Here is a 20,388-nt window from a genome sequence, read left to right on the forward strand (position 1 = left end):
CTGTCGTTGCGACGCCGGTTGAGGAGGAAGTTAATGATGGTGATCATGAAACTCCAGTTCAAGTTTCTGTTGAACCACGCAGGTCGACGAGACCACGCGCTGCTCCAGAGTGGTACGGTAATCCCGTCTTATCAATCATGTTGTTAGACAACAATGAACCTGCAAATTATGAAGAAGCAATGGTGGGCCCAGATTCCAACAAATGGCTAGAAGCCATGAAGTCCGAGATAGGATCCATGTATGAGAACAAAGTGTGGACTCTGGAGATACTACCTGAGGGCCGCAAGGCTATTCAGAACAAATGGATCTTTAAGAAGAAGACGGACGCTGACGGCAATGTGACCGTTTATAAAGCTCGACTTGTGGCAAAGGGTTTTTCACAAGTTCCAGGAGTTGACTACGATGAGACTTTCTCACCCGTAGCGATGCTTAAGTCCGTCAGAATCATGTTAGCAATAGCTGCATTTTTCGATTATGAAATCTAGCAGATGGATGTCAAAACGGCGTTCCTTAACGGTTTCCTTAAGGAAGAGTTGTATATGATGCAACCCGAAGGTTTTGTCGATCCTGAGAGTGCTAACAAGGTGTGCAAGCTCCAGCGATCCATTTATGGACTGGTGCAAGCATCTCGGAGTTGGAACAAACGTTTTGATGAGGTGATCAAAGCATTTGGGTTTATACAAGTGGTTGGAGAATCTTGTATTTACAAGAAAGTGAGTGGGAGCTCTGTGGCGTTTCTAATATTGTATGTGGATGACATATTACTGATTGGAAACAACGTAGAGCTTTTGGAGAGCATAAAAGGTTACTTGAATAAAAGTTTCTCTATGAAGGACCTAGGAGAAGCTGCTTACATTCTAGGCATTAAGATCTATAGGGATAGATCAAAACGCCTGATAGGACTTTCACAAAGCACATACCTTGATAATGTTTTGAAGAGGTTCAAAATGGAACAGTCCAAGAAAGGGTTCTTGCCAGTTTTACAAGGTACGAGATTGAGTAAGACTCAGTGCCCAGCAACTGATGAAGATAGAGAGCATATGCGCTCCGTCCACTATGCTTCAGCCATAGGTTCTATCATGTATGCAATGTTTTGCACTAGACCGGATATTAGCCTGGCCATAAGTATGGCAGGTAGGTTCCAGAGTAATCCAGGAGTGGATCACTGGACAGCGGTCAAGAATATCCTCAAGTACCTGAAAAGGACTAAGGAGATGTTTCTCGTGTATGGAGGTGACGAAGAGCTCGCCGTAAAAGGTTACGTCGATGCAAGCTTTGACACAGATCCGGACGACTCTAAGTCGCAAACCGGATACGTATTTATTCTTAATGGGGGTGCAGTAAGCTGGTGCAGTTCCAAGCAAAGCGTCGTAGCAGATTCTACATGTGAAGCGGAGTACATGGCTGCCTCGGAGGCGGCTAAGGAGGGTGTCTGGATGAAGCAGTTCATGACGGATCTTGGAGTAATGCCAAGTGCACTGGATCCAATAACCTTGTTCTGTGACAACACGGGTGCCATTGCCTTAGCAAAGGAACCACGGTTTCACAAGAAGACCAGACACATCAAACGACGCTTCAACCTCATCCGCGACTACGTCGAGGAAGAGGACGTAAATATATGCAAAGTGCACACGGATCTGAATGTAGCAGACCCGCTGACTAAACCTCTTCCACGGCCAAAACATGATCGACACCAGAACTGTATGGGTGTTAGATTTATTACAATGTAATTCACATGGTGATGTGAGGGCTGGATTATTGACTCTAGTGCAAGTGGGAGACTGTTGGAATTATGCCCTAGAGGCAATAATAAATATGGTTATTATTATAATTCTTGTATCAAGATAATAGTTTATTATCCATGCTATAATTGTATTGAATGAAGACTCATTCACATGTGTGGATACATAGACAAAACACCGTCCCTAGCATGCCTCTAGTTGGCTAGCCAGTTGATCGATGATAGTCAGTGTCTTCTGATTATGAACAAGGTGTTGTTGCTTGATAACTGGATCACGTCATTGGGAGAATCACGTGATGGACTAGACCCAAACTAATAGACGTAGCATGTTGATCGTGTCATTTTGTTGCTACTGTTTTCTGCGTGTCAAGTATTTATTCCTATGACCATGAGATCATATAACTCACTGAGACCGGAGGAATGCTTTGTGTGTATCAAACGTCGCAACGTAACTGGGTGACTATAAAGATGCTCTACAGGTATCTCCGAAGGTGTTAGTTGAGTTAGTATGGATCAAGACTGGGATTTGTCACTCCGTGTGACGGAGAGGTATCTCGGGGCCCACTCGGTAATACAACATCACACACAAGCCTTGCAAGCAATGTAACTTAGTGTAAGTTGCGGGATCTTGTATTACGGAACGAGTAAAGAGACTTGCCGGTAAATGAGATTGAAATAGGTATGCGGATACTGACGATCGAATCTCGGGCAAGTAACATACCGAAGGACAAAGGGAATGACATACGGGATTATACGAATCCTTGGCACTGAGGTTCAAATGATAAGATCTTCGTAGAATATGTAGGATCCAATATGGGCATCCAGGTCCCGCTATTAGATATTGACCGAGGAGTCTCTCGGGTCATGTCTACATAGTTCTCGAACCCGCAGGGTCTGCACACTTAAGGTGCGACGTTGTTTTATGCGTATTTGAGTTATATGGTTGGTTACCGAATGTTGTTCGGAGTCCCGGATGAGATCACGGACGTCACGAGGGTTTCCGGAATGGTCCGGAAACGAAGATTGATATATAGGATGACCTCATTTGATTACCGAAAGGTTTTCGGAGTTACCGGGAATGACGAATGGGTTCCGGGAGTTCACCGGGGGGGGGGGCAACCCACCCCGGGGAAGCCCATAGGCATTGGGGGAGCCACACCAGCCCTTAGTGGGCTGGTGGGACAGACCACAAGTGCCCTATGCGCCAAGGAGAAGAAAATCAAGAGAGAAAGAAAAAAAAAGGAGGAGGTGGGAAGGAAGGGGGACTCCCTGCCACCAAACCTAGTCCAACTCGGTTTGGGGGGGGAGAGTCCTCCCCCTTGGACTCGGCCGACCCCCTTGGGGCTCCTTGAGCCCCAAGGCAAGGCCCCCTCCCTCCCACCTATATATACGGAGGTTTTAGGGCTGATTTGAGACGACTTTTCCACGGCAGCCCGACCACATACCTCCACGGTTTTTCCTCTAGATCGCGTTTCTGCGGAGCTCGGGCGGAGCCCTGCTGAGACAAGGTCATCGCCAACCTCCGGAGCGCCGTCACGCTGCCGGAGAACTCTTCTACCTCTCCGTCTCTCTTGCTGGATCAAGAAGGCCGAGATCATCGTCGAGCTGTACGTGTGCTGAACGCAGAGGTGCCGTCCGTTCGGTACTAGATCGTGGGACTGATCGCGGGATTGTTCGCGGGGCGGATCGAGGGACGTGAGGACCTTCCACTACATCAACCGCGTTCTCTAACGCTTCTGCTGTACGGTCTACAAGGGTACGTAGATCACTCATCCCCTCTCGTAGATGGACATCACCATGATAGGTCTTCGTGCGCGTAGAAATTTTTTTGTTTCCCATGCGACGTTCCCCAACAGTTGGGCCAATTTGGGTTTTTTGATTGCTTTTTTTCTTTCTTTTTTAATTACTTTCTTTTATTTTTTTTATTTTATTAATTATTTTTTATATTCTTTTATTATTATTTATTATTATTTTAATCCTTTTTTTGCTTTTGTTTTAAATATATATGGCTCTAACTAAGTTTTAAGAATGCCCAATTTAATTCTATTAATTGTTAGGGAGTATTTATAACTTATGTGACCATTTTATTTTTGCATTCGAAGCTTTTATCGCTTGACTTATTTTTAAATTCTGAATTTGACTCGGTTTCGACTAACACGAGATCTACGATAGAAATCATGGTGACGTGGCGTCATTAGCGTGTGATCACTGTAGCTTAATTACATTCAACACTGTAGCAAAAGTTGAGGATGTCACAAATGTCATACGTCGACAGATGGCCCACATGTTCTAGATGACTAAGCTGGATTTTTAGTTCATCCGCATGTATGTGTTGTACCTCAACTACATCATCAGGCGCGAGAACATAGAATATATCTACGTCGCGGACCCGTACTATATGCACGAGAGCTTCTTGGCAGTCTGCAAGTAGCACCGTGACTATGCGAGCAAGTACATTAGCGATTTCATGATCGCTAATAAGGACAAGGAAACGATTCTCTGCCTTATCATCCCACGTAAGTCATCCGCGGATATCCTTTCGTAACTTTTGATCATTCCTTTGCAAGCATTGAGGCTAATTTGAGGTGTACCTATTTTGTGCAGCGGGGGGTGCCATCCTCATCTTCTGTACCCACAATACTCCCATGTTCTGTACTTGGAGTCGGCGAAGAACATCAAGAAAAATGATTACACGCACATAAAGAGTGTTCTCGATAGTGCCATTTTAACCTTCAACCTTATTGGTGGATATATCCAGGTGAAAAAGTACTAGAATCAAGCGCTGGCTTTCGGCCATAAGACCAACTTTTGCTCCATCCAGGAAGCGAACAGTAGTAAGGCTGATGGATTCTATCTCATGCATCACATGATCGAGTACAGAAGGGATAAACAACGCCTTCGCATGTCAGCTACTTCCGGTGATGCCGAGATTGTCAACGGGGCCACAAGCATAGGAAGGACACATGATCATTGAATCCGAGTTGAGTTTTATCACATACAGTGTGAACTTCCCTAAGTGATCATGAAGGAGGTCATCGAACAAACAGGGATGTTCTTCCATGGGCCAATGAGGCGGGGGAATGTCTGAGAACTGCTACGCGCTCAGCGTCTGGACCTGAATCCTTTCAACAAGCTCGGGTCATTCATCGCTGACTGTGAAGATTGGGGCGCCGACATGGAGTAGTGATTGATGATGACAATGTGTGTTTATAGTTAGTACTACCGGCTTTCTATGAACTAGCGTATACATCGCTCTAGTTAATTAGTTTCTGTATGAGGAACTTCGTTATTTATGTTTACCATAGGTTGCTTGTATTTTGCTAACTATGCCTCTTTGTGTTTCTCAAGTACATTATGTTGCATATTATCATTCAATTCATCAACTTACGATGTAGGTACATAGATCGGAGATGGCAAAGGACTGCTACGTCGTATTCATTGGGAGGGTTCCACAAGTGTACGGCCGCTGGCCAGACGCTTAGGTCCAGGTGGATAGGTACCCGGGGGCTAGCCACAGAGGGTTCGGCAGCAGAGCCGAAGCATAAAATAGCTATTTGAGGTGGATGATACGGCAAGAGAGGAGCGAAACTGGTGCCTCAAGAAGTACTACATAGTCGCGCTCTTGCTCATGTTGATCGCTCTTCTCTTATACATCATGGTTTAGATAGGGATGATGAAACTTGTGGGTGTGCCATAACTTGTGTATCGCTATTTTCGACATGTGATGATATTTGTGTTGGATAATGATGATGATTATGATGATGGTATGACGAGACTATTGTATGTGTATGATATGATGAGAATAATGTATGTTTACTATGATATGATGAAACTATTATATAGAGCATGCACAAATACAGCACAAATACGTAGAGAAGGAATAAAAATGTGAAATCAGAAAACCTTAGCAGTAGCGCTAGTTGGCGTTTAGTAGCAGCCCTCGTTATGAGTAGCGCTTTTTATAGGCAGCGCTACAGATAGTTAGTAGTAGCGCTGGCTGGAAAAGTGCTACGACTAACTGTACTTACCAGTAGCGCTGGCTGGAAAAGTGCTACTGCTCTAAACTTAGCTGTAGTGCGTTAGCGGTAGCGCTGCCACCAGCGCTACTGGTATGGGTAAAACAAGCAATACTACCAGGCTTTCTCCTAATAGTGTTGTCTTCAGCTATTTGAAACTAGTTCTGCGTGATATTATCTCTGAAGAGCAATCTGCTTTCGTTTCGGGTAGACTGATCACCGGCAACATAATCACAGCATATGAATGTCTACATTTCATGAAAAGGAACATTACAAAGAAACACCAATCATGTGCCCTGATATTGGACATGATGAAGGCCTATGACATAGTGGAGTGGCCATACTTAAGGGCTATTATGAAAAAGCTGGGTTTCACTCAGAGATGGGTGAACATTGTTATGAATCTAGTCACCTCAATGAAATTTGGTGTCTTTTTTAATGGGAAGAGACTAGAATAGTTCAAGCCATGACGAGGAATCAAACACGGGGATCAATTTTTCCGTATTTCTTCTTGCTAGCAGCACAGGGCTTGTCGTGCATGTTAAAATCAAAAAGTGAGTCCTCCAATCTGCGACGCCACAGGTAAGCCACTTATTATTTGCTGATGATAGCCTGTTGTTCTTCAAGGCGAACCATACGGGTGCAAATGAGATTAACCATGTTCTGGACACTTATTGCCAAGCCTCAAGCCAGCGAATAAATCATTCAAAATCTTCTATATATTTCAGCAAAGGGGTGTTGGAGGGCGTCTGTAATGAGGTGAAGGTTATCTTAAATGTCCCAAATGAAACTTCGAATGAGAAATGTTTGGGCATGCCTTCAAATATTGGAAGCAGGAAGTAGGGGGCGTTCAAATATCTTAAAGATCGCCTATGGAGTAAGGTACAGGGATGGATCGAAAACACAATGTCGTATGCTGGGAAGGAGGTACTTGTTAAATCTCTTGCCCAGACAGTCCCAGTTTATTCCATGTCTTTTTCAAGCTTCCAAGAGATTTATGCGAACATCTAAATAAGTTGATTCAAAAATTCTGGTGGGTAGCAAATACGGTAAATGTAAGCCACATTGGGTGTCCTCGAAGACCATGACCCAACCAAAAGGCATGGGTGGAATGGCTTTCAAGGATTTTGAGCTGTTTTATTTATCGATGCTTGTAAGACAGGCCTGGCGCCTTTTACAATATCCTGATAGCGTGAGTGCTCGAATGCCGACGGCCATTTATCATCCTAATGAATCAATATTAGAAGCATCTATGGGAAGCCACCCAAGTTAGATTTGGAGAGCCATCTTAGAAGGGCGAGACGTACTGAAGAAGGGTCTGATCCGGTGTATTGTCATCGGCTAGATCACAAAGGTATGGAACGACAACTGGCTTCCAAGAAATGAGATGATGCGACCCTACGGATGTGTTTCACACAGTCCGTTGTTCCTCGTCTTAGAGTTAATTAATTCCACCTCTACAAGGTGGAACAAGCAGTTAGTTGAGGCTACCTTCCTGCCAATGGACGCATGTGTTATCTTTGGAATTCCACTATGCACAAGGAATATGCATGATTTCTAGAGTTGGTCACAAGAGAAGAACGGTATTTTCTCGGTTAAATCTGCTTATCGAATGTTGGTCCAAACCAGGAAAAGGAGAGAAGCATGCTGAGAACAGATCCGGCTCCTCCAATTCGGTCCGGGAGGAAGAAGCATGGAACAAGTTGTGAAAGACACAAGTACCAGCAAAGATTCGAGTGTTCTTGTGGCGCCTATCAAAGCACTCACTCCCAAAAAACGACGCCAGGGCACATCAACATATGGCAGATTCTGATCAATGTGGATTGTGTGGCTCGCTGGACTCCTGAAGGCATTCGCTACAGGAATGCACTATGTCGAGGTGCACTTGGGCGCTGGTTGACGACGAGCTTCTTCAAGCAGTAGCATCAACAACTGAACCAAATGCAAAACAGTGGCTCTTCTCTCTTTTGGAATAATTTCCGCATGCTCATTTTGTGAAGATGACCATCACGTTGTGGGCGATATGGACGGCACGTCGGAAAGCAATATATAAGGGGATCTTCCAAAGTCTGCAAGCCGTACATTGCTTCATCGACAGGTACATCGAAGAATTAGCCATGACAAGGAAGACTGAGCCATCGCCTCTAGAGAGAACTGGGACTTCTCCAGCTGCCGAAAGGGCCTAGGGGGCACCGCCGCAGCGGTGTGCCGAGACTCTAGTGACGTGTACTTAGGCAGTTTTGCACTGCTGATTGGTGGGATTGATGACCCGGCCACTCTAGAAACAATAGTATGCAGGGGAAGCTCTCTCATTGACGCAGGATCTTCACATAGAACAGTTCGTTGTGACTTCAGATGCCAAGGAGGTGATTTCAGCCATCCAGAAAGGAGATCAAGGAACCAGTGAGGCTATTGTTAACGAAGTTAGATTGTTACAGTCTTCATTTATCTATAATTTCATTTTTGAAGGTCGTGCTGTTAATTATGAGGCACATAGTTTAGCTAAGTTCTCGCTTGTTAATTATGAGGCACATAGTTTAGCTAAGTTCTCGCTTTCTTTGGGTCTGGGAAGGCACGTTTGGCTTGGCATATCCCATGACCAGAACTGTATCCTACATTTCTGTGGATTTTGCTGAATAATGTTTAGCTTTTTCCCAAAAAAAAGACGATGAACGCGATCTAGATTAAAACAATTGATGAATGCAATCGGCAAGTGGGAAACAAGGGAGCTCATCACGAGCTCGCCCGTGGCTGTCACTTGAATCAGCATTCACGTCGGCACTTCTTTCTACTGGCTGAGCTGGATCGGAGGCCGCATCCTCCGCTACAATGTATCTAGCGGGCACACCTCGGTGGTACGCGAGCCGACGCAACCGGACTGGTCCAAAGGCAGGTATGTGGAGCTATGTGGTGGTAAAATACAAGTATTTCATACATCGATGGCTCATACTCCCCCGTCCGAAAATACTTGTCGGAGGAATGGATAATAATGGATGTATTTAAATGTGTTTTATTTCTAGATACATCCATTATTATTTACTTTTGTGACAAGTAATTTCGAACGAAAGGAGTATTATGTAAGCACATCAATTTGGCTCTAGATGACGCTACGGAGTAGTAGGTCCAAAGAGGCCACACTCAGCTATTACTGCAAGCAGATTAGTAGGTCCAAAAAAGATTTATAACCAGACTACTTTGAGTTTGCACAGAGCAAGAATACAAATAATGATTCCAAAGATAAACAAAAAGTTGGAAGCAGTGCACCCGTTGACAACAAGTTACAATTAACCATTGAAAACAAGTTCACTATCAACCAGACTGACAAACGAAGAGTTTACACACAGCAGGAAGGAAAACAGGGTACATAGCAGTTAACCGTTTGAGCAAACGAACCAAGGGCGTAGCGCTACGTTAGATGAATACAAATAAACCTTTGGAAGTAATTGTCAGAAACTCAGTCTGCGTTGTATTCGTACATATGCAGAGCTATCGAGGATACCTTGAGGATAACATGTACTCTTCTTCCATGCTATATTGTCTTGACGATTCTTCACTACTTCTTTCATCTCCAACCCAAGGGCCATTTATCAGAATACCATTCCTCTCAAATTCCTGGGCCGACACGCTATCTACCATGTACTTTCTGTATACTGGAAGGCCTTCCAATGTCAACTCTACTTGTCTCATGGTCGGACGATCCTCTCCTCTTAATTGTACACATGCCTTAGCAAGGGCGGCGACTTCTTCCACTTCTTTGCCTCCTTCATCAATAACTTGTTGGTCTAGTATTTGTGACAAATTGCCTTCAGCGAACAAAGCAGAAAAATGTGCAACGAGGCCTTCACCGTCCGTCGAAATGTACGCAAATGGCTTCTTTCTGGTCCACAGTTCTATAAGAATGACACCAAAACTATAAACATCGCTCTTCTCCGTGAGCCTTTGTGTGTAAAAGTACATGGGGTCCAAATATCCGATTGTACCTTGCACCATTGTTGTTACGCCTGACCTATCCATGGGAATGTATCTTGAAGCACCAAAATCAGCCACCTTTGCCATTAGAGTATCATCCAGAAGTATGTTAGCAGACTTGATATCTCTGTGGATGATAGGTATTGAAGCCGTCGAGTGAAGATATGCTAGAGATTTAGCTGTTTCAGTTGCTATCCGCAACCTATCATCCAATGACAAAGATCTTGGCCCCTCAACGTGAAGATGCTCATAAAGTGTACCATTGGATATGAACTCATAAACCAACAAGGGAACTTCGGTTTCAAGGCAGCAACCATATAGTTTTACTACATTTCTATGGTTGATCTGTGATAGGATGGCAACCTCATTAATAAACTCATCAATCTCCTTTTGAACCACTCTCTTTGGTTTCTTGATGGCAACAACATGAAGGTCCGATAAGATCCCTTTGTAAACCACGCCATGCCCTCCGCCACCAAGCTCACGTGTTTTATCAAAATTGTTTGTGGCCTTCTCAATCTCTTCCAAGGTGATAACCATTCTTTCCGCGATATCGGCTCTTTGAGATACCAACTGTTGCAACACCTGTCCACGATTCTTCAAGAAGAAATGCCGCTTCAACATTTGTGCCCGCCGGTGCTTAATCTTTTTTGAAATGAAGAATGCAATGAAGAACGAAAATATGACGGCAGCCCCAATAGCAACTCCCACAATAATGTATATGCCTGAAAATACATACATATTGCTGCTAATGAATCATTTCTCTGGTCTGCTTGTAAATATAGGTGAAAAGAGGAGAGAAAATTTGTTCAAGTTAAAGGTGCTGCTCACCTGTATTCAAGGACATCAGGCCACCTGGGAGGAAGAAACAAAAACGGTAAATTCGCCTGATGCATATACATGAGATAGTACAAGATGGAGAATATGTGTTACCTTTGCATCCGTGTTGGTCGTAGGGGTTGCCGTCGTAGCCATTGCTGCACTGGCACAAATAGCCTCTGCTCCCACGTTTGCAATCACTGTGCTTGCTCTTACAGACAGCTTTGGCTACCTCCGCCGGACAAATCGTCGTCGTCAGATGCTGCGACTTGGCGTCAGCCGGCTGATCCGGCAACCCTTGCACGACCTCCCATTGTAAAATAACGGGAACGTGCAATTCAGATCTGGATACGCTACGGTGGTGCTGAAAGTCTCGGGCCAGCATGTCGGAGACCTGCCGCTGGTCAAACCACCCCTCCGCCGCGATCAGCATGACCGGAGGCGATGAATTCTTGCCCTGCGTTACCTGGTTCTCGTCGATTATGCTGATCTCCCACGATACGGGCATGTTGTTAGGGGACAGGGAGATGCGAGCCTGGCAGCAGCCAATGCCATAGCAGTACCTGTCGCTGCCGCCAGACGGTACCTGCCTCGAGGCGTAGGTATTGCCGGTTGATCTGGTGACGGGGCAGAAGGAGGTGCAACCGGTGATGGTGGCCTGGCCATCGATGTCAAGCAGAAACGCCTGAACGTTGCACCCTATGAGGATGAGCTCGTTGCTGTTGGCTAAAAGTGAATAGGGCGTGTCTCCACTACCCCTGAAGACACTGTCCAAACTTCCGTCAGAACGGAAAAACATACTGGTCAACAGTTTGGTCGCACCGTCGACGAGGACGCGCACTGTGTTGTTTCGTAGGGAGATCTCCTGGACGGAAAGGAGGTCGCCCTCGCTGTCGAGGAACAGCCGTGGCGGGTTGCTGCTGCGATCGCAGGTGAGCTCGAACCCTGGCCAGTAGCAACCAACCGGGCCAATTCCGAATGGGTGCGGCACGTCCATGTCTCCGCATGATGTACTGCACCCACCAGCTGCAAAAAAGGTGTATACCGTTGCAATTTAATTACCATAGTTAAAAAAGATTGCCAAAGCACACACTACCACGCTCTCTAGCATCTAGTTAGCTCTAAGCTCCGTTCCAAACTACTCCCTTCGTCCCAAAATAAATGATTCAAAAATGACTCAATTTTATACTAAAATGTTAATACAAAGTTGTGTCACTTTTGAGTCACTTATTTTGAGATGGAGAGAGTAGATTGCAGCAATTAAACCTTATACAACTAGATCAAATTTAAGGGAACAAATATCAACATCCACAATCCCAGATAAATATAATCAGTTCATTATATAATATATTTTCATACGTATTTATTTTGTGAGAAAATATATCTGGGGGAGTACGTCCACATCTCATACCGCCCATAGAGATTTTTGCATTTGTGTGGCGAGCACACTGGTCGGTTGGTCCCTAAAATCATTATCATTGACCTTAAGTTGCTGGCTGGCTTAAACTTGTCACTTTGTTTCATCTACAATTAGAGTTTTGCTTCGGTAGGCCCGCTAGAAAAGTTACAGATTTCAATGCGGATTAAAGGTGGAGATTAGAAGTTATCCCCTTCAAACCAAAAAATTATATTGGTCTGAACTCTTATTTGACTTATTGGGAGAATTTAGTTTAGAATTAGTTGATCATGAATTTAAGACAGACCACCTTTTAAGTAACTTTAAGATCCATATAAATTTTTAGGGGGGGTCTACGAAAACAACACTCCTATAATTATATATTTTGCACTAGTATAGGCATATGTCTTGATGTTGTCCACCGTACGGCCGGCCCGCTCACCGTGACGCCCAGCACCGCTCACAAAGAGAAATGTGCCACTAGCAGCTCCCTCACTTTCTAGTTCACTAGAGGCTGTTTGAACCCCTCATTGGTAATGTTTTGTTTGTCTAATGCATTGCGCCCTTCTGACGGGCCAAAAGCATTAGAGCATCTTCAAGAGCATACTCATATTTTGGGTAGTCAAAACCATTATGGGTAGAGGAGAGAGAAGGTTTGGGTATCAAAAAAAATTCTGCTTTTCAAGCTTACCCATATTTGGATACCCAAAAACTTGATAGCCCATTCTTTGTGCTTCTAGTTCTATTTGTGCAAATGCAACCGAATCACAAATACAATCAATTCAAACGTGCTAAATTAAAATTCTCAAATTGTCAAACAAATAGTGCATATTACAACACAATGTTTATCAAATCAAACACAAATGTTAAACGAAACCGAATTAGCAATCGAAATACAAACTCAAGTATCTTGTTCTCCATTCCACTTCCACCACTCCTCGATGAGATCTTCTTTTAGTTGTCGATGAGTATCTGCATCTCTAATTTCATGATGAACTTGAAGGAAGTGACTCACCCGGTCAGCACGTCTACGAGGATTCACCACCCGCCCCATAAAGTCGTAGTGGTGATCAAAATCTTGACCACGCTCGTTCTCGATGATCATATTGTGCAATATCACACAAGCCATCATGATCCTCCCTAGGGTTTTTTGGTCCCAAAACCTAGCTGGTCCACGAACAATAGCAAATTGGGCTTGCAAAATCCCAAATGCCCTCTCCACATCCTTTCTAGCGGCTGCTTGAGCACTATGAAAACGAGATTGTTTCTTACCTTGAGGGTTAGGAATGGGCTTGACAAATGTTGCCCACTGTGGATAAATCCCATCTGCAAGATAATATCCCTTCGTGTACTTGTGTCCATTCAACTCATACTCAATCTCTGGCGCTTCTCCATTGGCCAAGCTTGCAAACAATGGAGATCTGTTGAGCACATTGATGTCATTTAGTGATCCGGGCAAACCGAAATAGGCATGCCAAAATCATGTCTCCTCATCTGCAACAGCCTCAAGTATGATGGTTGGATCCTTGACATGTCCGGTAAATTGCCCATGCCATGCCGCTGGACAATTCTTCCACCTCCAGTGCATGCAATCAACCGAGCCAAGCATCCCTGGGAACCCTCTTTGAGCATTCAACGCTAAAAGCCTCTCCGTGTCTTGAGCATTGGGTGCTCTCAAGTATTGTTGGCCAAAGCACTTGATAATTACTTTTGCAAACTGCCTCAAGCAGAAGATGGTCGTGCTCTCGGCCATTGCAAGATGATCATCTACCAAATCAGCAGGTATTCCATAAGCCATAATCCGTATAGCTGCGGTCACCTTCTGCAATGTGCTATGACCCAACAAGCCCGTGCAACTCCTTCTTTGCATGAAGTAGTTGTCATATTGACAAATTACCCCGCAAATATATTGGAACAAGTTCGTGCTCATCGGAAACCGTCGGCGAAAGTAACGCTCAGGAAATACCTGGGGTCTACCCGCGGGGGTCAGGGAGGGGTCGGGGACGTTGCGGACGGAGCACCGATGGCCGGAGGAGGCGGCGGTGGCGGCGGCGCGGCGGCGGGGTCGATTTGCGGCGGGGCGGAAGTTTCAGCTCGGGCAGTTGGCTACTCCCACGCTGATTTTGGGTCGGATGGGTATTTGCCCCCAAAGACCCAAATATGCCAATTCTGAGCTAAATTTTGGGTAGTGACCCAAAAAAGTTTGTGTGGGGACCAGTTTTGGGTATGCTCTTGGAGCTGGTTTTTTGCCCCCAATACCCAAAAAAGCAGTTTTTGGGTATTGAGAGCAAATATGGGTATGCTCTTGGAGATGCTCTTACCCCTCAAAAGTAATTTTTCAGGCCTAAACCCAGCCTACCAACACCTAGTATAAAGGGAGTGCCTAAAACTCAACTAGCTGGGATTTTCTATGATCTCATTCACATAATATTATTATATTTTGTATTTAGCCTGTTTGTTTCCTTTAGCGCATCATTTAATTATTTTGGGTTGACATGTCATATTTTTTATTGTTTTTGCTATACATCCCATCTAACCGGTCTAATAACTATTCATTTAGTTTTTGTTGCTGCACGACGCATATTTTATAAAAGAAACCGCTGATATAGAAAAGAAAGAATAAGCCAAAAAAAGTTACATAATGGCTTGTTAGCTTCAACTACCGTGACCACTACAGATTCTTGTACAAAGAATTAATGTGTCCTTATTATACGAATTGTGATGTAATAAATTTTTTTTCTTAGTAAAAAAGAACTTGATTCTAGCTTTTTCATGTAGTTGCTGCATAAATAAGATTTGCAGTTGCGACCCGTCTGTGAATACTTCCAGTTCCGACCCGACTATGAATACTTGCAATTGCGACCCGCCTGTGAATACTTGCAGTTGCGACCCGACTATGAATACTTGCAATTGCGACCCGACTATGAATACTTGCAATTGCGACATGACTTTGAATATTTACAGTTGCGATTAGACTTTGAATACTTGCAATTGCGACCCGATTTTGAATACTTGCAGTTGCGACCCGACTTCGAATACATGCAGTTGTCACCCGACTTTGAATACTTGTCGTTGTGATCCGACTTTGAATACTTGCAATTGCCACTAATCCCTAAAAAAATACGTGAAAATTTGTGACCACTTTTGTTAATAGTGTAAAAGAAATTGTAATCACGACTCTGCCTTAGAAATTATAATGTGCCCACCTTTGAAAAACCCAAGAAAAAAAGGAAAAAAAGTGTGGTGGCTGCATAGATGAAAACAATGTGATGTGACACTTGGATAAAAATTATAAAACAAATAAATAATCCTCATTTTAATGTACAAAAAAAGGCATGCATCAAAAAGCTCCTCGGTAGGACATAACTATTATTTTTTAGCCCCTCACATACATTATTTAGAGACAAAAATCCACCCACATCTTATTTTTAACCTTTATATATGAAAAATAAACTCGGCGAAAAAAAAGAAAAATGAGCCTACAAAACTAAAATAAAAATAAAAAAAACTTCCTCATTAACTACAATTTTCATAAAAAAGAATGATTTTAAGTGCTTTCAACAACCATAGAAACAGGAAAAAATAGATGTAAAAATATTTGACACGCAACAAAAGCATGTTGAACAGAAATATTATTTAATTCATCAATCTTTAATAAAACAAGAAGCAAAGTTTCTCCCTTTGTCGACCGCAGCTAGTCTTTTGATCAAATAAAAAATATACCACAACCTCATCACTGCGACGGGCCGCGGGAAAATGGAACCTACACGACCTCGAGCAAAAGCAGTAAAACAGGCCGGCACCACGCTGCTGCAACACTAGTCGGCTCAAAGAAAATGCAAATCACGACGCGACAACATCTGAGAGATGACAAAAGTGCATGAGACCAAAACAAAAACTCACCTAGCTGAGTTTCAGCCAAACCGTAGTATAAAACCCAATGCCCACCCCAGACATCCACCAATACCCTAATTTTTCCTCGGCCGCCACCGCTCCTCTTTCTCTTCTCCCAGTCCCATTTATTTTATGATCGTTCCTCCATTGTCCATTCTCCGGCGCGTCCATGTGTGCGTGTGTGTTGCCATACCTCCAGCTATACGCTTCCACCCTCTCCTCTCTAGCCTCTTCACATCCCCTCTTTCCCAGTTACACCGAGCGGCAATGCAAGGTATGTCTCGATAACAAGCTACTTCCCCCGAGCATCGAAACTCCCCTTACCTGGACCGAGTGGCAGCGGTGGATCATGCACCTAACCACCCCAACAATTGTGGGTGTATTTAACTCAACAACTGTGGGTGCGCCGGTTGTGGCCCAGCGCAGCGTCGTGCGGGCTGGGTGGCGGCACGACGGTGATTTGGGCGATGACTCATCGCACAGCGGTTGCGTGCATGTAGCGGCACCCATGGCCTGGAACTAAGCCTTGGGGAGCTATGGGTGGATTTGGTAGGTCTCTCACTCTCCTGTCGTGGATGCCGCCGTGTGGTGACCCGGTGATGGGGCGAGATGGTGGGCACAGGAGGTGGCGTTGTGGTTTGTAGCTCACTCTCCGGGTTGGTGGTGATCCGTGGTGTGGGGCTGCAACCGATGGTGGTCAAGTGTTCCTGTCCATGGTGGTTGCTCTTGGTAGGGGCTTGGCCTTCCTCTTGTAGTGTTGGCGTTGTTGATGGAGCTCGCGGTGGTGGCTTGGGTCATCGGCGCGGTCGTTGCAGCCTTGGTGGTGCTGATTTGTGTTCGGCGGTAGGGTGTAGGTGGTGGTTGTGACCTATCTTCTGGTAGGTACCTTGTGACCTAGGGTTCATGCTCAGGTCGGCCAGATCCGTACCCGAGGCGGATCTAAGCTGGTGCTTCGGGTAGGTGAGGTTGGGCTTGGCTCGGGGTGTGTTCGCGACCGACGCCATCCTCTCGCATGTGCAGTGGGAGCTGGTGGTTGTCGTGACATCGTTGTTCTGGCCATCGGATCGGTGCCGGAGGCCATAGACTTGTCGTTCTGGTTTTTCGCCTAGGCCAGGGCGAAAGGGCTAGACTCAAGACTTGCTTGGAAATGACCATCGGCAGTCACCAGTTCGTTTCCCCTGGTTCACCACGGCTGGCTAGGGATGCATGTGTGGGCGCCTCCTAGGGTGGAGGCGCTAATTCAGAATTGATGGCTAATGTCGGGCTAGGAGTGGATGGAGGTGTCCGCTCTTCCTACCATGGTGAGCATGCTGTTAAGTTGGCGAATGTCGGTGTTTCGGTCCTTGGATGCCGGTGCGGCAGCCACGGATGGTGGGCTGCATAGTTGGCTCTCCGACGGGCACTATGTCCTACCCTCTTGGTCATGTTGGCGGCGGTAGTATTAGGTGCCTTAGGCTCGTCCTTTGTGTTTGATGGTGGCATTGCCTAGATCCGGATCTGGGGGTCTGGCATCGTCGCGCTTGTCTTGGAGGCCTCCTGTGATATGGGTGAGCTGCCGACCAAAAGCTCCGCGCTTGGGCGCCGACAGTAGCGGCGCTTGTGGGCGCCGCTCTCTTTTTGAAATTGTTGTTTTGGTTCTTCTCTCCATGCCAAGGCTCCGCGTGAAAGCTCATGCCATTGTGGGCTCAACAACGGTGCCACTTCGTGCAGTCTTCCCTCCTGAGGATGGTGTCGTGGAGCTTAGGTATGCTAGGGCACAGCGTGGCGTTGTACCTAATCTTTCCTGTATTCTCTTTTGATAACGTATTCGTGTGTGTTCTGCGTGGTCCGTTTATCGCAAGATCTTTTTTGTAAGAGGGTAACCTCTTCACTTTGTATCGTTCGACCATGTACTATGATCGGTTGTTGCTTTATATATAAAGCGGCACGAAAGTCAATTTGAGATGTGGATGCTAGCTTCATGGCGTAAGGGGATTTTGCAACCGTTCGCATGATGTCTAGAGATCAGGAAGGATCGGTGCTCATTTCCTCATGGGATTTTTTCTGGCCTGCTCAGATGTCGTGGAAGCAGAACTTCGTGCATATCTCACGGGATTGTATATTACGGTTTCACTGCATAAAACTATCATTCTGGAGATTAATTGTCTTCTTGTAAGTAAAGTTACTTATACCTATCTGATAATGTTTTTGACAGTCTCGTAGATTTGAAGAGAGAAGGCCTGGATGTCCTTCAGTCCCACAGTCCCACAATCTAACGCAGCGTCTATTAAAAGGAGCAAGAACAGAGTGACCCATGCATTGGCGTAGCCAAGCCCCGGGCAACACGGGGCCTTAGCCCGGATGTGGTAGCCAGTTTCTTCGGTACTGTAGATGTAATGACACTGTTTGGTACTGTTATGCACTGTGGTGCTGGGCTGGCTACGCAACTGGACCCATGGGATCGTTATTTTTTGTCCTGGCTCTAGATAGGATGGGTATCCCTAAAAAAAATCTAGATAGGATGGGTTAATTGTAGGGGATGTGCGGATGTGCCGTCTTACGTGGCAAATTCTCTAACTAACGGTTGTAATCATTTTTGTTAATCATATAAAATAGCAAGAGAGTAAAAATTTGCTGAACTTGCACATTTGCAGAATCTAATTTTAGGCTCTTTACGTTGTCTTGTCCCTTTTACTTATTTATTTTTGTGAATCTAGGTTGTCTTCTGCAGCTGGTTGAGAGTTGCGAAAGAAAATAACTGTATAACGGACAAATAACAAGACCGTAAATATAAAGTGAAGACAAATGGACCCAACGTTATGGCTCATTAGTCATTAATTACCTGCATTGGAAGCAAAGCAGCTCCCAGGCACGGAAGGGTCACCATGGGTTCCACCGGGGCACAGGCACTCGTACCCTCCCACAGTATTAATACAAACGCCGTAGCACCTGTTCTCTTCTTGGTCCTTGCATTCGTCGATGTCTACACAGAGCCAATCAACACATGCAACCCGAATTCAGACACTCGTCTCAGATCGTGGAAATTTAGAAAGTACTACTAATCCAGATTTTTAGTGGAAAAGGGTTGAGCCCGGTTAAAAGAACAAAGTAATCTAGATTAAAATCAAATTAATGGTGCAAAATTAAAGCATGAACCTGTGCAGCCGCCGGCGACGTAGGCATTCCCCTGGTAACCACCCTTGCAGTAGCACGTATATCCTCTTGCTCCTGCATCCTTGGAGCAGACGCTGTGGTTGCTCCTGCACACGCTCCTGGCTGCATTCTCGGGGCACACTTCCGAGGTCGCGTTGCTGTCAGGCTCCACACCATGGCCGACGACCTCCCACGTGAACCAGACTGGAACCACCACCGCGTTTTGTGACGGTGGCCGGCTCGTCTGCAAAAGCTCGTCGGAGACACTGCGCTGCTTGAACCACCCCTTCGTCGCGACGAACACACGCGCAGGCAGCCGCTCCAGGTCAGCAGTGCGATTCCCGCCAAAGTAGTCGAGCTGGACGCCGTAGGAAAGCTTCCGTCCGGCCGCCACCTTCTTCGTTACGATGTCCGCCTGGCAGCATCCAATGGTAGTGCACAGCATCTGGCCTTGGAGCCTCGAAGGCACGTACGTGACTGGTTCGTGGCCGGCTTCGCAGACCGACGAGCAGCTGCTGATGGTAGCACCACCGCCGTCCTTGAGTGTCGCCCGCACGTTGCAGCCTGTCAGAACGAGCTCGCTGTCAGCTGCCAGCATGTAGGGCCCGTCGTCCCTCAGGCCACCGCCTAACCTGCCACTGCCGCCAGCGTCAGTTTTTATCTCGCCTGTGTGTGTGACGGACAGCAAGGATTGCACGAAGTCAAGATCTTGGACTTGGAGGTTTCCATCCCCGAGCAGCAGCCGCGGAGTCTTGCCGGTGCGGTCGCAGGTGAGGTTGAACCCTGGCCAGTAGCAGCTAGGGGCGCCCATGCCAAACGGGTACGGCACCTTCATGTCACCACAGGTGATGTCACAGCCGGGCATCCCCATCGCCTGTTCTGGATTAACCACCGCTCCGGCCAAGAGCGACCACGACGTCAGCAGCATCAGTGCCGCCGCCATCATAACAGGCGAGACGGTTATGCACGGCGCCATTGGTTGTGGGTTGATCGATCAAGGCTGGCTACGTTCCTAGATAGCTCACTGGAGTACCGTCAATACCAGGCAGCGTCCGTCTGTCCGGCTTATAAGGTTGCCGCTCCGGCTCCGGCCACAGGTACGCGCGCCGCTGCTGACTAGCCTTCAGGACTTCAGATCTCACCTACCGCGTCCGCGTGCCTGCACTGGATGCCCATTATCTCGGGGGCTAGTAAAAAATTGCACCGGTGCCTGCACTGAAAGAACCCAACAAAACAGTGTGATTAACTTTGCATGAACAACGTGATCGTCCTTAATTAAGCGTATAGTACCAGCTGGACTGTAGGAACTGAATAAATCAAGAAGCAAGATGCATGATTTCGAGCAGTATAGTCGGGATCACAAGTGGAATTAATTAACGTAGAGTACTCGCGGGTTGCAATGCATGCATGGCTCATTCCCG

General features: G+C 45.9%; 2 protein-coding genes across 3 annotated transcripts; both read right to left on the minus strand.

The window, feature by feature from the left end:
* Positions 1-9,080: 9,080 nt before the first annotated feature.
* On the minus strand, positions 9,081-11,565 carry LOC123413529 (wall-associated receptor kinase 3-like). 2 transcript variants are annotated; one of them, XM_045106562.1, is made up of 3 exons: positions 10,660-11,565; positions 10,558-10,581; positions 9,081-10,451 (listed from the first exon to the last, which is right to left on the minus strand). In XM_045106562.1, the coding sequence occupies exons 1-3, from the start codon at positions 11,540-11,542 to the stop codon at positions 9,244-9,246; spliced, it is 2,115 nt and encodes a 704-aa protein (XP_044962497.1). In that variant the 5' UTR covers positions 11,543-11,565; the 3' UTR covers positions 9,081-9,243. The 2 variants fall into 2 exon arrangements, with proteins under 2 accessions (XP_044962497.1, XP_044962433.1); XM_045106498.1 differs by having other exon boundaries at positions 10,558-11,565.
* A 6,948-nt stretch (positions 11,566-18,513) lies between these two features.
* On the minus strand, positions 18,514-19,979 carry LOC123396388 (wall-associated receptor kinase 2-like). The gene is made up of 3 exons (XM_045091338.1): positions 18,971-19,979; positions 18,657-18,797; positions 18,514-18,572 (listed from the first exon to the last, which is right to left on the minus strand). Exons 1-3 carry the CDS (start codon positions 19,941-19,943, stop codon positions 18,514-18,516), a joined length of 1,173 nt encoding a protein of 390 aa, XP_044947273.1. The 5' UTR covers positions 19,944-19,979.
* Positions 19,980-20,388: the final 409 nt, after the last annotated feature.

This window comes from Hordeum vulgare, chromosome 1H (genome assembly GCF_904849725.1).
Source record: "Hordeum vulgare subsp. vulgare chromosome 1H, MorexV3_pseudomolecules_assembly, whole genome shotgun sequence".
Lineage (NCBI taxonomy): Eukaryota > Viridiplantae > Streptophyta > Magnoliopsida > Poales > Poaceae > Hordeum > Hordeum vulgare.